This window comes from Cynoglossus semilaevis, chromosome 15 (genome assembly GCF_000523025.1).
Source record: "Cynoglossus semilaevis isolate Cse_v1.0 chromosome 15, Cse_v1.0, whole genome shotgun sequence".
Classification (NCBI taxonomy): Eukaryota; Metazoa; Chordata; class Actinopteri; order Pleuronectiformes; family Cynoglossidae; genus Cynoglossus; species Cynoglossus semilaevis.
The window spans coordinates 6,664,730-6,688,582 of NC_024321.1; the positions used below are offsets into that span (position 1 = coordinate 6,664,730).

A 23,853-nucleotide genomic window follows, 5' to 3' on the forward strand; every position below is an offset into this window, starting at 1 on the left:
CCTCTTCCTTCAGGGAGATCAGTGGTAACTGGGGCTGACAGACGTCCATGTTTCCAGGGGTGACCGAGGGGCTTACTCCTGGGAAAGTGTAAGGGAATCGGAATTCCGTTCCCTTACAAATGTCCATCTGCAAATATCTGAATACCAGGATTGAAGGGCATTTCAAATATTTTAAGACTATTTTTTTGCTTGGTAGATGCTGAAGTGCAGTGATTTAAAAATCACTTGCACTGATTAGCAATAGTGCAACAGAAGTAAATTGTGACCAAGGAGTATCTGGAGGAGTACCTTTGTTGAGTCGATGTTTCATCCTGATTACAGCATAGCTCAAAGAGTCTGAAACACCTCACGTGTGTGTGATGGCAGGAATCGCTGTAAACACACTGATTAACCCTCATTGTGCTACAGTGTTGACACGCCGTGTCAGTGAAGCTCCTGTTTGGTTCAGAGATACTGAGGACAAAGTAGTTGTTTTTTCTGAGAGCAGAGAATGAGACATGTCGGAGCATGGAAACGGCAGCTGACATAATGTTATCATGTTAAAGACTGTAGTAGAAGTGAAACATTTAAAAGGGATACTTACAGTATTTTGTCTTATCTGTTATTTACTAATATTCAAGAGCACCGTGTGTTTGTATAGTTGTACACAGTATCTCAATACAACAGAAAAATCACAAGAAAATCAACCTTTCAGTTTATAGTTTTATACATAGTTTTGTGGTGGTATTAAGTTTAATATTCGAAGTTCTTAAAGGGCTGTTATTGACACCTTTACAATTTAGAACATTCTTCAGAAGATCATAGACATAAAATGGCCATATAAATTAGTGGTTGTTCTTACAGAAATGTTTTTGTCAATAAAACCAAACAGAAATTAATTAAAGTATTATTAAATAATTATTTTTCAGTCAAATACTCAGTAATTAAAATAATCTGAATTTACCTAAATCTATAGGCTCCTACATCACAAATACATAATATACTATATGTACTGTATACTACAGAAATGTAGCAAATTCTTCCAAAACATTCTTAAGGTAGGCCCTACGGTGCATTGACCAGGAATGATTAACAAAACCTTGTCACAATGCAGTAAAAAGAACTTGAAATTCACACCTACAAAATATGCACATATTGTAGGATAAATTATACTTGAAAGATAATAAAATCAAATGCTTCTTATCTTATGTTCTAAATCCCAAAGTGTGTCCTAACTGTGTCTCTCTGCCCTGTTTCACACGACCCGAGTCTCAATTTTCTTTGTGCTCCTTATCTTAGACCCAATCTCTGTCATTTATTCATCACAATATCCAAGACAATCACTGTCCCTATTAACTGTGGACACAAGGCCTCACAAAACTGTAATGAGAGTTGGCTGAAAAACAGAGGGTGGGGGTGGAGGTTGGAAGTGAGTGGCACCCCTAGGTGGCCAAGAGTGGGTCTGATCCACAAACCAAACATTATTACATCACCTAATCAGTGTGGAATGAGACAGACTGGCTGGAATACTAACACTACGCTCTGTCTGGGAAATGTTGCTTATTTAATCAGACTTGCTAAAAATCGGGGGCATCGAGGTATATGAAGGAAGGAACCAGAGGCCGGACCTCAGACTCTTTTAAGCTCTAGGGAAAACAAATTTGGAATAAAGCTGACTCTGTCTGAATGTCAGACGGTTAGTTTGAATGTAGACCACTGTATATGACATTGTTGAATTCATCTATTCGTTTCAAAGCAGCCTAGTTCACACTTGGGCTTCCAAAGGACAAGCCAGACTGTCAGTTGAATTGGTACTGTGTAATACTGTGTAATTGACCACTATCATCACATTAGGTTTGCATATAATGTAGACTGGTGACCACTATCATCACCTTTGCATTAGGTTTGCATATAATGTAGACTGGAGCCATAGCATTTGCTAACTTACGGAAGAAAAAAATTCTTGTTGTTGCTGTCAGAAAAGCAAGGTATACAGTGATAACAGTTAAAGTATAATATTCACGTTTCAAATTTATCTTATTGTTATCTAACTTGCTAATAGCAATCGTGTATTTGAAAAAAAAAAAAAAATCAGTACCCAGAGGGTGGAAAATAACGTTAATTAAACAAAGTGTGTATAGTTATATTTGTTGCCAAAAAAGCTTCACCAAAGCAGTGAAACATCATCTGTAGTTGGGTCTGAGTGTTGATGTCGCTGGTTCAAATAACAAGTGTGCCAGATGAGGTCGGTAACGTCATCTGTAACTCATTAGGTTAAGGACAGCTCCAAATGAAACATGGCTGTTGCCAGTTTGCGCTCAACACCAACCTGTCAAAGCTGGTTTGTGAGAGTAGATCCACGAGCACCGTACCAACTCTGTAAAAACACGTCTGCACGCTTGGACGTCAGAGCATTCAAGATTCAGGAGTCTTATGTGTTAAATGCACTTCAGTAAAGTATGATGTTTGTGCCTTCTTTTTTAAAAAAGAAAGAAAAACATTTTACAGCAAAGCTAACCTCCCTTTTTTATTTATTTATATGTTGAATACAAACAGAGAAACAGGAAAAAAACTGTCTCTTGTCAGCGTTAAGCACCACTTCCTCATCCATCAGCTTAAGACTCCACATCACTGACACCCTGGAGTTCACTGATACTGTGATTAGAGAGAACTGAAAGACTGCACCAAAGGTAAATCACTGCATTCCTAAATTGACGTGTGTCGTCAGAAACTGTGTTTTAGACGATCGCATGGTCAAAAAATAGCTTCAAGCAACAGTGTCTTGAATTATTAATAGAAAATAAGGCAATTTAAATTCGCTCAAAAGTAAAATGAAAAAAAACCTGCTTTAGAGCTGATGTAATTAATCAAAAGTCAATGAAAATGTGCAGGAAACAGCTAAAGATTTATACATAATTAAATTAGCTAGCCACATTTATATCAAAATGCCATAGCCTTCCTCACAAATATGTGAAGGTTAGACAAACTGAAACTTCAACTAACCATAATGATGCCCAAAAATGTCAGTGACCTTACTGAAAATTAGCATTATGTCGAAAAATATAAGAAAGGAAGGAGTAATAAATAGCTTAATGCTAACTAAATTTTGACATTGTAAGAGAAATACCAACAAGTTATCCCAACCGTACAAGGCAGATTGTTTTGCTTGCAGACGTACCGGGACCTGTATGGGAGAGAGAAACTGGATATGAAATCTTTAACAGTGCATTCATGTCAAATACTGAAAGTGGTTTTTGTCATGTTTGAAGTTGAATTACAGAAAGTATACTGTTCCCCTCATGGTTGCAAGATTAAAGCAGCTTTCATCTTCAAGGCTGCGCAGCCTCATATGGAGCTTCTCCATCAGGATGAGAGCCTCACTTTGATGGAGTAGTGGAGAAAGTAAATTCAATTTTCAAGCCAATTTACCTCTTATTTAGAGGGAAAAAAAAGCATTTAATGAGCTGAAACCAATGAGAACCACAGGCACCAATGAAATAGAAAACACCTTAACTCCACGGCTGCTGTTCTGAAATGGGGTTTATTGTTCCGTGTGTGTATTTGATCATGTCTCTCCAGCTTCTACTTCTAGAACAGGATTTTTCATCATTCATCATTTGATTTATGTTCAACCATGAAGAATTGGGAGTTTTAACATTTAGAATAATATTAAATTTCTTACCAAACAAAATTATCTGTTCACCCCTTGCAAACTAGGGTTTTTTTTTTTTTTTTGTTTTTTTTTTTCTTTTCTAAATGAGTTACAAGGAATGAGAAACAGTCAGAAATACGGCAGTAACAGCCATAGCCCAGTGATTGTACCAGAGATAGACACACAGTTAAGAAGAGGTAAACTAATAGATTTTACTTTGTGAGGCAATAACACACACACTGGTTAAGGACTTGTATCCTGTTAGACTGTGTAGGGAGAGACTGAATTTGGCATCGTGTAGTCCTGCCTGGCAGACAGACCTGTGTGTCAAAGTAACACGAGTAACACTGGAGATCCATTCATGTCTGCACAGTTACATATGTTCTGAAGGTTAGCGGAGAACAACAAGAGGGGGAAATGAACCAGCAACAGACGTGTGCTGTGCAAACTGTATGATTGTCTGATTAATTTTTGCATTGAATTATTAATAGAAAATAAGGCAATTTAAATTCGCTCAAAAGTAAAATGAAAAAAAACCTGCTTTAGAGCTGATGTAATTAATCAAAAGTCAATGAAAATGTGCAGGAAACAGCTAAAGATTTATACATAATTAAATTAGCTAGCCACATTTATATCAAAATGCCATAGCCTTCCTCACAAATATGTGAAGGTTAGACAAACTGAAACTTCAACTAACCATAATGATGCCCAAAAATGTCAGTGACCTTACTGAAAATTAGCATTATGTCGAAAAATATAAGAAAGGAAGGAGTAATAAATAGCTTAATGCTAACTAAATTTTGACATTGTAAGAGAAATACCAACAAGTTATCCCAACCGTACAAGGCAGATTGTTTTGCTTGCAGACGTACCGGGACCTGTATGGGAGAGAGAAACTGGATATGAAATCTTTAACAGTGCATTCATGTCAAATACTGAAAGTGGTTTTTGTCATGTTTGAAGTTGAATTACAGAAAGTATACTGTTCCCCTCATGGTTGCAAGATTAAAGCAGCTTTCATCTTCAAGGCTGCGCAGCCTCATATGGAGCTTCTCCATCAGGATGAGAGCCTCACTTTGATGGAGTAGTGGAGAAAGTAAATTCAATTTTCAAGCCAATTTACCTCTTATTTGGAGGGAAAAAAAAGCATTTAATGAGCTGAAACCAATGAGAACCACAGGCACCAATGAAATAGAAAACACCTTAACTCCACGGCTGCTGTTCTGAAATGGGGTTTATTGTTCCGTGTGTGTATTTGATCATGTCTCTCCAGCTTCTACTTCTAGAACAGGATTTTTCATCATTCATCATTTGATTTATGTTCAACCATGAAGAATTGGGAGTTTTAACATTTAGAATAATATTAAATTTCTTACCAAACAAAATTATCTGTTCACCACTTGCAGACTAGGGTTGTTTTTTTTTTTTTGTTTTTTTTTCTTTTCTAAATGAGTTACAAGGAATGAGAAACAGTCAGAAATACGGCAGTAACAGCCATAGCCCAGTGATTGTACCAGAGATAGACACACAGTTAAGAAGAGGTAAACTAATAGATTTTACTTTGTGAGGCAATAACACACACACTGGTTAAGGACTTGTATCCTGTTAGACTGTGTAGGGAGAGACTGAATTTGGCATCGTGTAGTCCTGCCTGGCAGACAGACCTGTGTGTCAAAGTAACACGAGTAACACTGGAGATCCATTCATGTCTGCACAGTTACATATGTTCTGAAGGTTAGCGGAGAACAACAAGAGGGGGAAATGAACCAGCAACAGACGTGTGCTGTGCAAACTGTATGATTGTCTGTTTGGGTTCAATCTTGCTTTTAATAAGACAGCGTATGACGACAGGACGTTGGGTGTGATAGGGCTCTAACACAGACTGGTACAGTAGGTCTTCTCCACACTTACAGCAGATGGTCCGTTGATACATTCAGAGCTTTGCTTCTCAGGGCATCATCATGACAGACTGTGGACACGTCTTCAGAGACAGAGGTGTGACAGTTTGATGTGACAGTGTGATGAAATGTGTTTCTGCAGAGAGAGAAGCCCAATGCCTTCAGTGTGACCGACAGTCGTTGATGGAGTCTGGAAATGTGTGAAGAAGTAATAGCCCAGCATGTTTCATTATATCTGTACTGTGTAGGCAGTGGCTACAGCTACCTGCAACCCTGAAATGGATCCAGCCAAGGACTCTAAATCTTTAAGGTTTCAGAAAAGTATAAAAACTATACCCTTTACCCTAAGAAGTATTGTACAGTATTATCTGTGTTGGTCAAGTAAACAAAACAAGATGCTGTAATTACTGTATATTAGACATGGGGAAACTCAACAATTGCTTGTAGGAAATGTAACAATAGTATGAATAAGTGCAGTAAACTACAAAGTTGCCATTATTTAAATGCCTAGTTTCTAGGTTGTTGTTCTATATTCATTTGTCAGTTCTGTTATTAATTCCAGCCCCTTTAGGTGAAGGAGTTTCAGCTCAAATGAAGCCAGTACTGCTTACTGAGTGGGGGCAGTATATGAGTAATCAGAGGTTGTGTAAGATTTCCCACGCTCTATGACTCTTGAAGAATCTGATCTTTATCTGAAATATTAGAGCTTTCTTCTTTCACTTTTCTTAACTGTTTGTTTCTATTCCTCCTCACATTGTGCAGCATTTCAACAGAGAAATTGAGAATTCTTAACTTAAATTTGGATTTCTGTAATGATCACAGGGATTTTCTTCTACCTTTAAACTTGTTCATTTGTCTATATCCTTTCTTTGTGCTCATTATAAATCTACACACAGTAAGTCATTCTGCTGCAGCTGCCTACAGTTTGTGTGTGTGTGGTTGGCACATGTAAAAGGTAAACATGTGGTAACCTGCCAGTCAAAACCTAACACTCTGTCCCACGCATAATACCCTTCTCTGAAGTTGTCTCTCTATGTGAAAAATGATGGCACTTTTCTTTAGCAGCATGCTTTTGAATGAACATATGGGCTTTTATTTTTGACACAGCTCATTATTCTTCTCCTTTGAGGTGGTCTCTGACGACGTTGCACTCTGGAAGGTTTAGTCTGCGAAATGTGGTCAACCACCACGACTGATTCAACCTAAACAGCCCACTCTCATCTAATCAGTCTATAAATATTCACCCCAGAAGACCTGATCCAGATTAGGTATTGGTCTGCTGTGGTCCAGTGCTGTCTCCACTCCATAATACCATGAAAATTATAGTTAATGTACTGTTATTACCTGTGATCATCCCTGGTTTGTAAAACCCCTTTGTTCATTGTATTTGGCCTGGGCAGAAAATCTGCTGCGGTCCCAGTTTGGCTCAGTTGCATTAAAAATGCATCTGCTTCCTGAGAGGGATTTGAACTCAGCTCCCACGAACATCCTTGGTGTTTACAGCTGGTATAAACCAAACACACACTCTCATTTTTTAGTACATTTACATGCAGGGTTGAGGCAGCACAGAGTGATTTTGGCTCATTTGATTGATGAAGTAAACAAGCATCAGAAGGTAATTATTACAGTTGCCCCACTGATGATTAGCTGAAGTCGAAAGTCATTATAAAAGATGGATGGGGGTTCAATTCCTGGCGGCATATCTGTCTGGCTGGTAGTATTTATGTACTTCTGAATATTTTTTTTTATAGTAGGATTGTTAGGGGGTTACTAAATTTAGTAAATAAATTTACTACTACATAACCTAACCTTTTTGTTGTTTGCTATCACTCTGGACTTCCATTTCATTCAGCTCAGCTTGGCTTAAAGTATATTTAACTTTATGTTTCATTTTAGCATAAGGCACTACAGTATACAGTATATTGTAGTTGTAGAGTTTATGGATCAGATGGAGACTGGTCCATCTTTCCTCTGTGTTTTCCCCATCCATATGGGTTTGCTTTACACTCTCCAGATCTAAAGTTAGAATCAGATCTTCAACTGATTGTGGTCCTTTAGTGGTGTTCTTCAGTACAGGGTTTGGGTCGGTAAGATCTCATATTAGCCCAAATCTTTCAAAGCTTCTGCCAACTGAGACAAACCTCAAGATTGCGGCTAAGATTATGCAGAGAGAAAAAAAGACAGGGATGCTGTTCTCTTTTTTTTGTTTGTTTGTTTTTTTCTGGCTTACATTGGCCCAGATGCATTATGTCCCCATGTCTGCTCTGTGGCTGTTGTAGCTTTGAGAATATCAGCAATAATTTGTGCCATTTAAATTGTTTTGTTACCCATAATACCTCAAGGATCGTGTTTCCTTGAGTTTTTTGCCTTTAAAGAGATTCATATTGTGAAAATGTGGAAGATTTTTTTTTTTATGATTCAGTTTGATAATTCTTGGAGCTGGAGAAAAGAATAATGTGGTGTTATTACTAAAACTGGAGTTTGACATTGCTCAAATAGTCTCAGATTACACTTTTGATACATTAAAGGTACTGTGTGGTATACGGTGATCCAGTAATTGTAGCCAGGATTTCCACTTTTGTTCTTTTTAAAATTATTTTAAATTGTGAATTCATCATCAAATCATGAAATCCAAACACCCAGTTATTTCTTTTTTAAAATAAGATCAGAAATCTAACTTTGAGAAACTCTTACAGTCCATGGACAAGGGTAACTAGATGACATCATCTCTATTGTGTTGTGGAAGACAACCCCCCTCTTTTAAGCTATAATGCTAAATCTTCCAATAAATAATGTGACACAGCATAAGATGCTGATTGGCTCAGATCCTGTCCCTCCATTTTCTCTTTCAGGCTCTTAAGCCTCCTCTCTGTCATGTCAGTTCAACTGGCTCTGTGCAAACAGTCCATAGTCACAATAGAGGATCCCTGCAGTGATGGCGTCAGCAGCGGCATCTAGAAAAAAAGGCCTGAATGATTGATCACAGGCAGATTCTATTTGTGACCTTTGGTTGAACCCATCAGAAGAACCTGTTTGTTGAGGGGACCTTCACTTATCAGAGCCTTCTCCCCATATAAAGAGTCCAAATTAACCAGTGGTAAAAAATCTAATTCCCTGACTTTTTGGTAATGAGAAAAACATGTTGTAGCATTGTCAGTGTGTTGTGTGTTAACTTCTCACCAGCTCGTTGATTTTCATTCTGCGTTGTTGAATAAAATCCAACCTTTTATTGTGGAGACTGAGAAATAATATTAATCATGACTCTGCAGTTGTTTGTTTTCTGCCTGAGATCATTCGCGTTGTCCTTTGGTTTTTTTATTCAGACCTGCAGATTAGGCTCTCCTTACAGAATGAGTGAATGAGATTATTGGCTGTGGGCCAGAGGACACAAATATGTGCTTTCTCGGCCCGGGACACATGGCGTTGCATTCATTTGGGATTATGCACTGCTCTCAAGACAACATCTTGTAAAGCAACATGGTTTCGACTGGAGCGCAGTCATGTGACAGAGAAGGCGAGTCTGTTGTTTGAAAGCACATGTCTCTGTTTATGTTTGCCAGCTCTTGAGCTAACAGCTGTCAACTCTTCAACTGGCTGATCCTACATCCCCTCAGGGCCAAGCTCTAAGTAGTATTTTAACTTACCAAGTCACGGAACACGGCCTGGCTGCAGACCTGGGATTATTGGTGTCTGATTTAAACCGCCACAGTTTTTATTGGATGATCCTGAGTGTGGAATATTTGTTTGAAATTATTTGTGAAAAACCATAACTTCTGAGATGGGTTGGATTCGGTAGTGTTTCTGTTTTTACATATAACAAGACGTGGTTTGCCAGTTATTGTAATAAAATATAACCCAAATTGTTTTGTACATATTTCAACAACATTTTTCAAACTGTTTTATTTCTATGACAGGTGAGATGATAGAAACAAGATAAACTAAATTTTGTATTAAAAAAACTGGGTGGTTAACAATATATGAGCAGAAAGCTAGCATTTCTATCATCAGCTAACAGTTATTATTATTATTGTTAATAAAACAAATGTATTTAACATGTTTTAGACACACATAGTCTACATACAAAGTATTCAGTTTCATTATTCCATGCTGAATAAATATTGATAGATATTTGCCCAAAAAGAAAAGAAAGTTCCAAATGGAGCTTAAAAGTTCATTTTCTTCTTTTTCTTGCTTTTCAACTGTCAGGAATTTAGCATATGTTTAAAGTTAGATAAACACATTTTCTTCAATGCAGTTTTATCATGTCCATTAAACTTGACTTTATTGTTATTTACAGCAGGTGCATTTCATATGTATTTTCTTAACTTTTTAATAATTTTATTATTTTTTTTTTATTATTAGCTACAAATCAAGGTCAACTGCACAAATGACCTTACAGTGTGGTCTGGTATTACTGGTATAGTACTGGTATGTACTGGTATGTAGGCCACTGGATCATGAGATATTTTTATACCGACACGTCTTGTCTGCTTAGCCAGTATTTGAGGCAATGGTTGAACGTTTATCTGTACACACAGACTTGTCAGTGACCTTGTAGTTAAACTGATATTTAAATCCTGTTTTGTTTTGTTTTTTAAGCAGATGAAAATGGATGGATTTGATGTTGAAATTCGGTAAACATAGCCGACACATTAGGATTCTACTCAAGGCCTTGTTAGAAACTAGCACAGTGGAGCTGACTGTAGTGTGCAGCGTTAACTTTCAAAGTAAAGTTGAACATTTGCTGCCTGGCTGTCGCTCTCCGACCATGTGTAACTCCAAAATAACACTGTGTGGTGTTTCAGATCAACTTAATCATAGAGTGTGGGTTTTTGTGGACCATGTGTTTTTAGTGAGCGTAAGATTCTGCGGTATCTCACTTCTGAGCTTCAACCATGATTTTGACCTGTCAACACCAGGCACACATGCAGCCACAGTCAGAACCAGTGGCAACAAATGTCACACTCTCTGTTTATCTGTATATCTGGCTGTCCTTAACCATAAGCCCCCTCACCGTGGCCCCCATCCCACCTCCTAAAGTAGATATGAAGTACACGCAGACATACAGCAGCTGCTTTTCTTTCTGGAACAGTTCCACGTTTTTCCACAACAAGGCAAGAAGCCGACGAGAAGAAACCCACATCTGGCCCAGTGCTCAAGATCAGCAGCTGTGCAAATAAATGTGAAAAAAGAAGAAGAAAAGTCTGAGGGAAATTCAATCTTGTAATTGTTTTGGCTTCAACACCAGTCAGTCCAAAGGGGTCCCTGTTTGTTATGTCCAAATATCTGCCAGTGTTTGTGTGGATAAATGGAGCTGCTCCCTAAGTCTGGCTGTAGCTTGTATTCTCCAGCAGGAGGCACTGGAGGAAGCCTGCTCCAGGGGAGTTCATTCGTGCACGTGAAGGGATAAAGTTGCTCATGAGTTCCTCTCTGAAATGAAAGTGCGGACGCCAGGAGCAAAAATACATTTTGAGATCAGTTCAGTGTCGTTAGCTGCTGCATCTGAGTCATACATTTCTTTGACAAACCTGCTGAAGAAACTAATAACAAATACATGACATTTTTATACTGTTACAAAATTTGAATCTGATCTAAAATATGTACAATTCAAAATCCACACACAGATATTTACCAAGAAATATAAAAACAATGCTGAAATATTGTTGGTCCATGAGTGTATATTATTTGATAAAAGTTGACACATCGCCAGTTGTCAGTAAACAGCTGCTATCAAATAGATAAATAAATAATAAATAAATATAGTGAAATAAATAAAGTGAAAAGTGACTCTGACTAACATCAAGTGAAGTAAAGTCTGAGTACTGAGCTGTACTATGCTGGGTGGTGATAGCATCATGTCTGAGACAGTATTTCTTTAGCAGACTCCAGGGATGTAGACGGGATGATATGTTCCACACGGCACTTCAAAGTACCTCTTAGAAAGCTGAAGATGGCAAACAAATTCACATTTCAGATCATAATTTAAATTCTGAAATTTCATCAAATGAATAATCTGTAGAGATATGAACAGCAAATACCCACACGCAGTATGAACTCCATTAATTCCCTATGACTGGACAAATATTGTGAAATGACTACATAGTTATCTTGACCAAAAGAGGGGAAAGTGAAATCCCCTTTTTGTCAGATATGTGTACAGATATGAAAACGAATATCTGTTCTGGTTTCACATCACAACCCCAGTTTCATATTTGCTGCATGTCTGTTGTCCAGATCGTTCACACACACGACCTGCTGTCGCTGCAGCGTAGTCATGCATATCCATGCAAACAGTCAGCTTGTGTTCCTCTGAAGTTTCTGAGCTCTAAGTCTCCTGTCATGACACATTATCCTGCCACAGCCATTCGCACAGGATGACTGAGGCTTATGTCAAGCTTGTTAGCGTTTAGCACTGCTAACCAGAGAGGGACCTGATGTATGGCAGGCAGATCTTTGTGCCCCATCCCCCCAACTCTTGCCAGGATTTACTGTGAGTGAAGACGTGGAGAGAGTGTTGATAAAGGTGTTTTTTTTTTTTGTCTGCAGCCTTAATTTATAGAAACCAGAAACTGATCATTTTAATCTCCTCTGTTTTAAGTTTTGTTCTTTGTTTAACTCACACTCTTTTTCTATCTGTAGGCCGTGACTGGAAGAGGTTTTGGTGACAGAGTTTTCAGAGGAGGTTTGGAGAACGGCATATTGCTGTGCGAGTAAGTTCTGACTACTCTCTCTTTTTCTTCAGTGCTCCCTTTACCAGCCGGTCCATCAGGGTTAAACTGATCATGATTTTAAACAGTGTAAACAGAAGGTTTTTCTGTCAATTTAATATATATATATATATTTTTTTACAATTATGTTTTTTTTACACTTATAGTTGATGTCAAAGTCAGCTCATGTTGTGCAGGTACAGAGGCATTAAAAGTTGCCGAGCTGCCTTTGTACAGACTGAAATGTATATTTATGGCTCTTTAGAAGCTCTTTCCAATCTAAAAGAAATCACTTTTTGCTGCTTTTGTTTAACATTTGTTTGACTGCTAACAGCAAAGCAACAATTTACCACAACTTTAATAAATGCTCATGGAGGGATCTGAAGCTAAACTGACCTGAGAGCATTCTTGATCATAGAGTGACAGGTTCAGACAGTCAGAACCAGAATGTCCAGTTTCCTGGGGGCAGGGGTTACCCTAGAAGTTTTTAGTAGTGCTAGTAGTAGGAGTAAAGTTTTTTTTTTTTTTTTTTACTTACTTTCTTACCCCTAATGTACTGCCACAGTAGCAATGCCAGAAATGCACAATAGCAGATGACCCCAGTGACCTCCAAACCAAAGCTTTATAACCGGAGCCATTCTGCAGCAGACACAGAACTCTTTTGTGTAAAAATAGCAAAAGCTTTGTTTCCCATCAGCACTGACATCAACTGATGTTTAAATTTGAATCAATGGGTTATTGATAGATTTTTCTTTATTTTGTTATAGGTGTTTACCTTGTTATGTGCCCTTATGCACATACTTGTTTTTGTAAGAGAATATAGAATAATTATGGAGAAAATACCTCTTAGTCAAATACCTGCAATATCCAGAGGCCTTTTTATACATCTCTGGCGATTGAGTGTACTTTACTGCATGTGTTACTTCATAGTTTAAAGGAATGGTGTGTACAAATATGTTGAGTGAGTCCTCAATAGGTTTCTGTGTGCATTTATTATGTAATCACTAATAACAGTACAATTATATACTGGCCTTTCCAGCACGGCGTGTTCAGTTTCATAACATGCTTAGGAAAAAAAAAAACAAAGACAACTTTGTTAACGTGCAGAAACAACACCTCATTAAGTGTTCACAGAAAAATAAACCTCAGCAGCAGTGAAACAGGTTTGCTTTCAGGACCTGAACTTGTCGCTGCAGTAACGTTGTTCGTAGTTTTTACAGCTATTTTCTATGCCACATTCTGGGATTTAGTATCGTACTGCAAACCACATAATAGACTAATCTAGTCGATGCAAATAGAATTGAGAAATATGTTCACGGTTATTTAATTAGGGAGGTTTAAATAAATGTAGCAACAAGGTATTTCTACCGAACATCCAGCTGATCAAATTGTCACGTTTTATTACCTGTTAGACTAGCTTTAGCTCTAGCTTTCAGCTTAGCATTTTTTTAAAAAGACCAACAGACACAATTCATATATATTTTATGTTTAAAAGTTAAATAGTAGAAAACACAGGACTTTATTATCTTTATTTATTGCCGTTTTATTGCATGGTTTTTACCCCTATCAAAAAAAAATGACCACCATTCTTGGGATTCCAGTAAGTCATGCATCTTCAGAACGTGTTTCCTCATGCATCATCAGTCATGCATCTTCAGAACGTGTTTCCTGCACAGTGCACCCAAATGATTATCATGAAATAAATCAGTCTGGCATATTTTTATCGCACACCATTCCAATCATTAAACAGGAAATTAGGGACTATTTATTAAAAGGTAGATTTTATTAGAGTAGAGAACAAGCTTTTCATCAAGTACTCCCACAGGATTGTGGGTAATCAAGCTTGTGAAGCTGCAGTGTGCACCTTGGAAACGCAACACCATATCATCACAGGTCAAACAGATTCACAGAGTGAAAGACCTCACGGCGTAAACGTTTTTTATTTTTTAATTTACTGTTGTGTTCAACAGTGGAGCGAACTCTCTCCACCTACACTTATTCTTAGTGCGGTGCTGACAGCTGCGTCCTTCAGGAGATGCTGAGATAATGTGCAGGAAATGTTTATCAGGAAATGACAAACGGATAACAGATTTTGGCAGAATTGGCAAAAAGGTTTGCTGAAATAAAAAAAACTCAGTAAATGTTCTGTAAAATAATATCTATTTTCCATTTCTATCAATAAATTATAACTGTGCTGTTTTTCAAGGTGAAACTATTGGGAAACAAAAGGTGAACATTAATCTTTTTTTTTTTTTTTTTATAAAACTTAACTATTAGCCAGCAGAAAATGTAGCCTTTTGTGTCTCTGAAGGTTGAAAGTAGCAGCTGTTATTCCAGGTTTTAATTATCTTCCAGATGCTACTGAATCAAGTCCAGCTTCTTTTTTCTTCTTTTTCTGCGAACTTTGCACAGACATCTGTTGCACCTTTTTTTTTTAATTAAAATGGTTTTATAAATGGCATGAGGTTTAACTTGCTATTTTGAGCAATAACCATTTATATCTTGTTGTCTTTTCTGCCAATTCTAGGTTGCTGAGCTCCATTAAACCTGGCCTAGTGAAGAAAATTAACAGACTGCCTACACCTATAGCTGGACTGGTAGGTCATTGACCTTGTTTTACCATTTATAACTGAAGTTTAAAAGACTTTGATGAACTTGAACTTTGAACTTCTATATGTCACTCTTTGTCCTCCTCTTCTTTCCCATGCTTATTTTCCAATATTTTTTGTCATCTTCCCTGAATCAACCTTTATTCATCACGTTCCATTGTTGTATCATAAAGGCTGTATTGTGTGGCTCCCACATACCTGAGTATGTAACTGGAGATTTGGCCATTTTGACCTGTGAAGCTTTCCAAGGCAGAAAGTTGAACCAAAGGTTAACAAAAGTCCTGTTATTTTTCACGGTGATATTTCTTACTTTTGTCTTTGAAAAGCTGAAATGTAAACTGACTGACGGGGGGATATTGATGATGATTGAGGTCTGATTTAATTTCCTTTCTCACAACCCTGTTATGATTCCTCTCTTGGTGAAACGTGTCAAATACTTTAATCTAGAGATGTGATGTTTTTTTCCAAACGTCCTGTCATGACTGAGAACTTGTGGTTTTCATTAGACCTGAACACTGATGCTCTTCACTGGAGTACAGTGGGACACAGTGGAGCCCTTTCATTGTGACCCTGAGACCCTACGGTTTCCATGAAGTGGTCTTTCAGGTCTAGGTAGGATTTATAAACACAGACAAAGTGAAAGTGAGGAGCGTTGGTCCTGCGTGTTCACAGGATGCACCACAGGATTTCTGATTTTGATAGCACAAAACAAAAATCCTACAGTTAGCCCTTGGTGCGAAAGGTTAAAGGTTGATCCACTTGGAAATAATAGAATAGTATAATTACTATTTTTTAGTATAATTAATTATACAGAAATAATGACACTTGACTTACTTGACTAACACATAAATTAATGATGTTTTACTTTTTAATTTAAATCTATGAACAAAAACAAAGTTATGTAAATGTTATTTATGTTAAAAACTAAAAATACTTGAATCCTTAGATAAAGAATATGCCGTATATTTTTTAAAGAATTAACACAAGATTCAGTATATTAACATTTATTATTATTTTTTAATAAGAGCAATATTCTGTTAGAAATTATATCATTTTTGGCCTTGAAAATCAATTAAATAATTAATCTTAATAATGAATTTTATCGAAGATATTAGACATTCTCTGAAGAACATAAAAACGATGTTGTTCTTATAAAATAGAAGTGCCAGGGAAGCGGCTGCTAATGGACCACAGAGTGACAAAGAGACAAGGAAGTCTTTTAGCTGAAATGTCTCCTGGCGTCACTAACGACTGCCAGCAGGGCATTTCTAACACTTTAACAAGTGGCAGAAAATTGAACTGCTACATTCTTAACTGACATTTATCAACAATACAATCAGAGCTAGAATAACAAGCGATGGTCCAGCGATCCGACGTCCAAGAACTGCTAGAGTGCAAGGCTACTTCCTCCAGTTGTGAATGTAAAAACAAAAAGATTTGATCCTGCCGCGTGTTCCTGCCACATTTCTTTTAAAATGTATTTTTTTGTCCATTCTTTACATTTACTTTTATTAAGTGAAAATTATCATAATTTTCTTATTTTCAACTTCAAGTAATGTACTACTTTTAATAATGAACTAAACTATATCATCAGCGTAAAAGTGACCAAAAGCTTAATCTGTAATAATCTGTTTTTAAAAAATAGTATATTTAAAAAAGAAAAGATTCGATATATTAACATTTTTTTGATAGCAGCAATTTATTTATTTATTTATTTATCTTTGTTCCTACACCCGTACAAATAGATGTATAAACTAGTCTATTGATAAGATCCAAGATACAATTCTAGCTCTGCTTATTAGTCGCAAGACCAGGTTACTCATGATGCGAAGAAGTTTTGTCAGGAGAGTATATGCTATAAAAACCAAATAAAAAGTAAATTATACAAATTATACGTCTCCGTAGCTCTGTCCCAGCATTACTGTTTATAGAAGGGTCTTTTTTCTGTGAGACATTGTTTCGTTTCACATCATGTGCTTTGCCACAAACACTTAGGACTGATTAAAGTGAAGTATAAAAGAGAAGCGCACTAACATAAAGTGTAGATATAGCAACAAGTGGACACAAACCATTTGGTGACTCCGTCTTATTGAGGGTAAAATCAATGTCCCGTAGAGACCACGTTTATGTAATCGTCGAAAGTCGATTCGAAGAAAAAACTGACCACTGACTACGAGAGGTGAGAGTCAGATAAACAAAGGCCACCGCTGTTATCTGACCCATCATAATAAAACATAGCTTACCCCCCGGCCCCCCTTCCTCTTCCTGTTTGGGGGCTAATGGGAAAATGAGTCTCTGTGGAGTTTGTAACATTTAGTAATTATAGCGGCTACCTCAGCTCTTTGGCAGCTCAGTCTGTGCGCGTGGTGCTGAGTGACTTGTTGTCAAGAACAGGTCGGTCATTGCTGAGCTACTTCTGGTTCCACTGGTTGGCTGATTTTTTACAGTGTGTGAACAGACGCACTGGTAATGAGACCTGGACGGTGAATGGCAGTAATTTAAAAAAAAGGTGTTTTAAAACATCAAGTTAATGTTAGCAGGCATTTGTGGTTTTTATTTATTGTTTTGTTTTTGTTTTTTTGACACAAATGTAGAAAAAAATCACTACTTTAGTTAAGATGTGTTTAAACATTTTAGATTTGATCATACGGAAAATGACCAACCTCTTCTGCCTAAGACTAAACTAAGGCTGGGAGGATTCTAAAAAATGTATGGGAGGAAAATGAAATGTAATGTTTGACAGGAAATCCCTGAATGTGAGCAGTAGTCTATATTTGATTGTTATTGTATTATAATATCTATTTACATATTTTACTCTTCCCCCAACATTTACACATGTTGCATGTTTTTGGTTGTATATTTTATTTCTCTCTCCTCAGCCCTATATTCATTTTCTATGATTTTTTTGTTTTGTTTTATTTATTGATTTATTATTTACATTTTTCTGAACATCGACCTTCTGTTAATGTCAACCTCCCACTTTAGCTCACTATCCTTCTCAAAACACATTCAGCTGTCAATCATGTCTGTGGAGTAGACGCCCAGCTTCCTGCGGCAAACTAACACGCCTGCAGTCACACAATATTTTGTGTTATTCTGTTAACTCTTATAAAAGTAGTGAATAAATCTAAATCTAAAGCTCAGTGTTCTTGATGTACATAAATATTGGCCTGTGATGATGTGCTGAAACTGTGTTATTCACAAATCAACCGTTTCATATGTATCACTGAAATACACATCTGAATTACTCCAAGCAGTATTATGATGTCAGATCAGTAATTACCTCCTCTCTGCTTCTAGTTCTTTCTCTGCAGAGGTTTTGCATCAAAACAGATGCGTTGAGTGAGCAGTAACGGCTTCTCTGTGCAGACACCGAGACATTATGTCACCAAGCAAAGCTGTGATGGAATAATGACAAGTATTTTTGTTTGCTTGCAAAAAGCAAAATAACAGTCTCGTATGACTGTCTCCTTATACTTGGAAAACCAGGGAACTGACACGTATCTGAACTTTGTTTTTACCTTTTAATTTAAACTTAAAGTGTTGATATATTTGAATATGACAGTAAGAAGACCAGAAAGTGAAAGAGTATTTTTGGTGGTATGAGTAACAGTCCAGCTGTTGTGTTTGCATATAAATGGGCTGAAACCTTTTATTCAGTCAAACATGACCTTGGTCATTTGCGTTGCGCAATCTGTGCGTGTGTTTGTGAGTGTGCATGCACACTTGCCTGCGTACGTGTGTGCATGCGAGATCGTTTTAATTGTGCTGTAGGTGTGTCCTCCCCGGAGTGTAAGTGTCAGGAGATTACTGTGTCCTTTAACAAGAAATGACCACATATTCACTGTGTGTGTGTGTGTGTGGGTGTGTGTGTGGGTGGATGGATGGATGGCCTGGTTGGTGGAGCTGCTCGAACGGAAGTGCAGAGATGTTGCTGTCCTGAAAACACAGGAATCTGAAGGGTGGGTTTTGTGGAGGCGTTTAGCAAGAAATTGTGAAGGACTGTGAGAAACACTTGGTCACAGTGTGTTTGAGTGTTTGTGTTTCTTCAAAAAAAAAAAATGATATCAATGCAGAATTTTTTTCAACTATTTGTGTCTTAATTTACATTCAATTGTAATAATGTTTAACTTAATCACCTAAAAGTGCCTTTGTTCTGATTTTGCGTCACCTGTATTTGAATATTAGTGTTGTATTGTGTTGGTGTTTCGGTCTCTGCGAAGATACTGTGCATGCATGGGACAATCAGGGTGGAGAGGAAACGGTGACACCCAGAATAGGTGGGGGCGGGAGAGGAGGTGAGGGAATCTGGCTCAGAACAGTCGAGGGACACAAACAAAAAGTCAGAGAGAGAGAGAGATAAAGAGCGAGGGCGAGTAGGAGAGAGAGTGAAAGAGGGAGAGAGAACCTGGGAATAAGGGAGGAAACTCAGGTCAGGTTGCAGCCAACAAAGAGTTTGTCAGAGAGCTGAGAAGTGAGGAGGCAGTTGGAAGTCAGGCTGATGGACAGAGACTGAAGAGCAAAGACAGAAAAAGAAGAAGAGGAGGAGGAGGAGGAGACTGAGAAGGAGCAGGTGAATCTTCAGGGATAAACAAGACCTGAGGGGGAAAACTATGATGGAAAAATAAGAAGAAAAAGTGAAAGTTGAGAAAAAGTCGAAAGACTGAACAAGGCTGAGGTGGACACAAAAACCTGGTGGTGTCGCATTTCTGCCAAGCAGGTATTTTAACCTGGATTTCTGACTAGCCGTGTCTATTTGTTTTATATGTGTTTTTACGAACAACAACTGTGTTATAGTTATCGTCCTGCAGTACTTTGGTGTACGAATGTCACCCAATATATTGTGAACTAAAAATGTACTTTTCACAGAACATATAAATATAACTTGCAGAGGATTAAGTCTGTGTGTGTGTGTGTGTGTGTGTGTGTGTTTCCTGTGCAGGACAATCTCACTGTGTTTCTTCGTGGCTGTGAGGAGTTGGGACTAAAAGGTTCTCAGCTGTTCGATCCAGGAGACCTACAGGATACTTCAACACGCCCCACCGTCAGGTAAATGCTGCTCAGTGTACTTCAACATAATATGTACAATGTTTAATAAGTACATATTTTCACACAGTCAAACTGAGGCGTCACGGACTGATTGTCAATTCTGTCTCTGGTCCTGAGTTTCTTTGTGCATCTGTCAGTCTGTGCATCAGACAATCGACAAGTTCACTGCCAACACAAACAGGTCCACCGGAGTCAGTGGCAGCTTGTCTGAGTCTGTGTCAGTGACAAACAGAGCCATATCTGTTGAACACAACCGGTCTGTGTTCAAACACAACAAGGAGCGCTGAATCACCCAGTCCAAGACTGTGGACTGGGTGTTTCATCTGTACCTATGCTGTATGGATGACTGTGTGATCCAGACTTGTGGTCTTGTGTGTGACACGTTATTCTGATACCTGCTGATCTTTGCCCCACGGCTGTGGTAAGAAGGTCCTATTAGAGACGTGAGAGACTGAGAAATGACAGGACTGAAGCCCAGGCTGCCTGACTGACTGTCAGAACAATGAGCTGATTGAAAGCCCTGCAGGGTGTGTGTGTGTGTGTGTGTGTGTCTGATTATGTAGTTTGTGTGCACATTCAACAACTACTGCCTTGTTCACCTAAGAGTATATATATAAACAAATAAATAAATAAATAAAATCACAGTGAATTAAAACCATAACTGTAGTATTAAGCCAGTAGTACTCATCAGTGTACTACTATCTACACAGAAACCTATAAAATTATAGAAAAATCAAGGCCTTAAATTTTTTCCCTTTTTTGGATAAGTTGCAACACTGTCTCAAAATGTGTAATAAATAATAATAAAAAAGCAAAAAAAACATTGGAAATTTAGTTGAACATTCATTTACAATTGTGTGTAGCATAGTTTTTTATTTGAACAAAAGTAATAGAACAACTTTCAGCTTGGAGCAGCCTCTCAAGTTGTACGAAGCAAAAAAAAAAAAAGTGAGATTAAAGACATAAAATCCTAAGTGTTTCCTCTGTAGACAAGTTAACTGGTGACAGGTGTGGTTGTCAAGACAGTGTGAGAAGTTCATTGTCCACTTACTTGCGAATTTTTCTCAATTATCAGGAATCAGTAAAATATGTGTCGTCTCGTAGCAGCTCATGCTGTCATTTGCCAAGAGGCTGAGAGTTATTTCCAGGTATTATGTAACCCTGAAACAGAAGTTCTCTGTTGTTTAAACTCATGACAGGAAACAGTTCAGGTTCTTTCCTTCCTCGGTGTTCCTCTGAACAGGTGTGGGGAACAGCATTTGACAGATATTTGTGATGACAGACAGGTTGTTGAAGAGTACATGGGACGGCCTGACAGACATCCTGCTGCAGTGGATCTTCAGTAGAGTGTGAATAACTAAAAAAGAAGAACAATATATATTTTTTTAATATTTAAATGATAGGATTTTATACTGAAATAACATTCACACATTGTAACATTTAGACTGAACAAGCAGTTGATCTGGTCTAAATTATAAATTGACTGGCAATTAACTTTGCAAATATAAATATATGTCACTATTAGTTAGCACTCCTATCTAATTTAATGGAGTCATGTATAAGCTGTACATTGATCATGATGTTGTTTTTCTTTGGGGGGTTCTAGACATGTGAGGCCTTGAAACTGACATTGCTGAGTTCTTTAAAAAATGCCCCTAAATATGATGTAATATCTCATGGAATCTGTAGGGTTTGCCCTTCAGGTTCATCCTCAAAGCAAAAGAAAATCTACCTGACTTGGTGTTTACTTAGGCAACGACAAAGAGTGGATGATGAGGAGGAGGTGTTGGAGGATGAGGTTCACTGTTCCCTCCAGCTACTTGCTCTCTGCTTCTCTCCTCCTCTTCCTCCACTTTTTTAACATTCCTTTCTTTTCTCATGTCACAGCTGACATGGAAAAACCAATGCAATTTAGTTTTCACCAGTTCGTTGAGTGAGTCGGAATTTTTTCAAGCCCTCAGGCTGAGGCAGCTGTGGCGTTAGCGTCATGTCATGTTTACATTTATACAAACTCGAAGTGAAACCAAAACAGCAAAAAGAGAAAATTCTTGAGAGGTGCTGTGCTTTGGTTTTTCTTATTTTTCCACGTACTATGGGAAACTTTAGAAACTGACTCTTAAGTAGTGTTTATAAGGCACTGAAATGGATGTTAGAACTCTGCCCCCTGCCTGTATTTTTCCTTTTTTTATTTAATCAAAAACATACCTACCACCCAGTAGGTGGTTTTAAACATGAAACAGGAGTATTTCAAATATAACTTGAAATGGAAGACAAAACGGTCAAAACGGAAATGATATAGACGATAAACAAAGGAGCTAAAGACTAGCTTAGTCACAAAAGTTAACTAAAAACTGGCTAAATTTTAGTTCATAAATAGTTCATAAAAACTTTACTGTAAGTGGTCATATTTCTGCACTCTATTTCTGCACAAGACACTTTCTGTCTTGTATTCCTTCAATTTCTTTTCTGCTTTTCTCTTCTTTTTTTATAGTGTATGTTCATGTGTTGTGTTTTCACGTGCAGGGTCACTGTTTGGCTTTTCTTCACTCCATTTCCCATTTATATCTCAGAGCGGTGAACCACACGCTCCACATCTCTTCATTGAGTGGCCACTGCAGCGGCTTTGTTGCCCTGCACTTTTCCCACAGATCACTTTGAGGTTGGACTTTCTGAGCAGAGCTGAGTCAGACGCTGTCCCTGTTCAGTAAATACTGTGGCATGACGGCAGCTCTGAAGAGACAGATTTGTAACAAATTACATTGTTTTATTCTATTTTTGCTACGTTCATATAAATAACATGTACATGTGCAACTGTGTCATTTCTTAACTTGATAAAAACATTTGTAATTAAAGCATGTTTTTCCTTCTCCAGGGGAAGTGACTGCAGCCGAAAACTCAAGAATGTAAGTGAAGCTTCTGGATAACAGTGTGTTAATTTGTTTTTGTGCTAAATGTATGTTTGTATGGAAGCTGTCATTATGGTCCGGTGCTTCTTTTCCTCCGTGGTTTTCGTGTCTTATTTCATCTTTTCTCGTCCTCACTGTTACTGCTCTGATGTTTTTGCTCTTCCAACGACATCTCTGAGTTCTTTAATGCATAACACAGACAGAATATCATTTAATACGTCTGCAGTGATTCAGCCAACTCTGCTCAAATAAAATATTAAGACTCTTCTCTTTTATCCTATCGTTCAAAGCTGGAGTTAGGCCTTCTGGGTATTTTGGAATTCAAGAGGAATCCATAACATTGTACTTTCCCTGACACTAGAAACTACATGCAGATACTCCACAGTGTACCTTTTATGTTTGCAAATCACCTCAACAGATCGTTTACATTTGGAGAACTTCCAGTGACAGATATTTGGAAGTGTTCTGACTCACCTTGGAAGTGGTGTTATGACAAATACGAGGAGAGGAGATGTAATTATTTCAAACTCAGTTATTAAGTTTTGATTACCAGCGTCTCAGGTTGAGACCGTCTGATTCAAAGTCCGTTTGATGAATCATGTAGTAGCAGATGTTAAAGTGCTGGGCAAACTTCCAGACTTCCTGTTGGGTCTGTAGTTCTGGGGCCTGGCTTTGACAGTCACCAAGGAGCCATTTTCCATAGCTTTGGATAATAATGCCAGATATTTTTAATTTTTCTACTGATTTTTGCTACTGAAGTTTTATTTGTTTTTATGTGCAGACTAATTTAAAAGTGGAAGAAAAAAGTTTGAAAACTTGTAAGTAAAACAAGTAAAAATGTATTTCGAAAAAAAGTAGGTGTGCATAGAACAACATGGGAGATCCCTCCAGCGGTCTAGGCCTGTGGCAATGTGGCAAGTGGAGATCTTTGGTTTATTTTAGTCAGCCTTAACCCAATGCTCTCTTTAAGAGACTAACTTTAAATATTGAGACGTTTTTATGCTTGGTGCTGAATAATATAGGTCCAAATATAGAACCTTGTGGAACTTCTGT

At 37.7% G+C, this 23,853-nt stretch overlaps 1 protein-coding gene across 1 annotated transcript in view; it reads left to right on the plus strand.

Annotated features, from left to right (window-relative positions):
- Nucleotides 1-23,853, plus strand: part of LOC103390720 (LIM and calponin homology domains-containing protein 1) — a 68,853-nt gene that overhangs the window by 14,740 nt on the left and 30,260 nt on the right. The window contains exons 2-5 of the mRNA XM_025063349.1: nucleotides 12,169-12,239; nucleotides 14,764-14,833; nucleotides 19,788-19,894; nucleotides 22,767-22,797. Coding sequence (XP_024919117.1) covers nucleotides 12,169-12,239; nucleotides 14,764-14,833; nucleotides 19,788-19,894; nucleotides 22,767-22,797 — 279 coding nt within the window. The remainder of the gene's footprint in view (nucleotides 1-12,168; nucleotides 12,240-14,763; nucleotides 14,834-19,787; nucleotides 19,895-22,766; nucleotides 22,798-23,853) is intronic.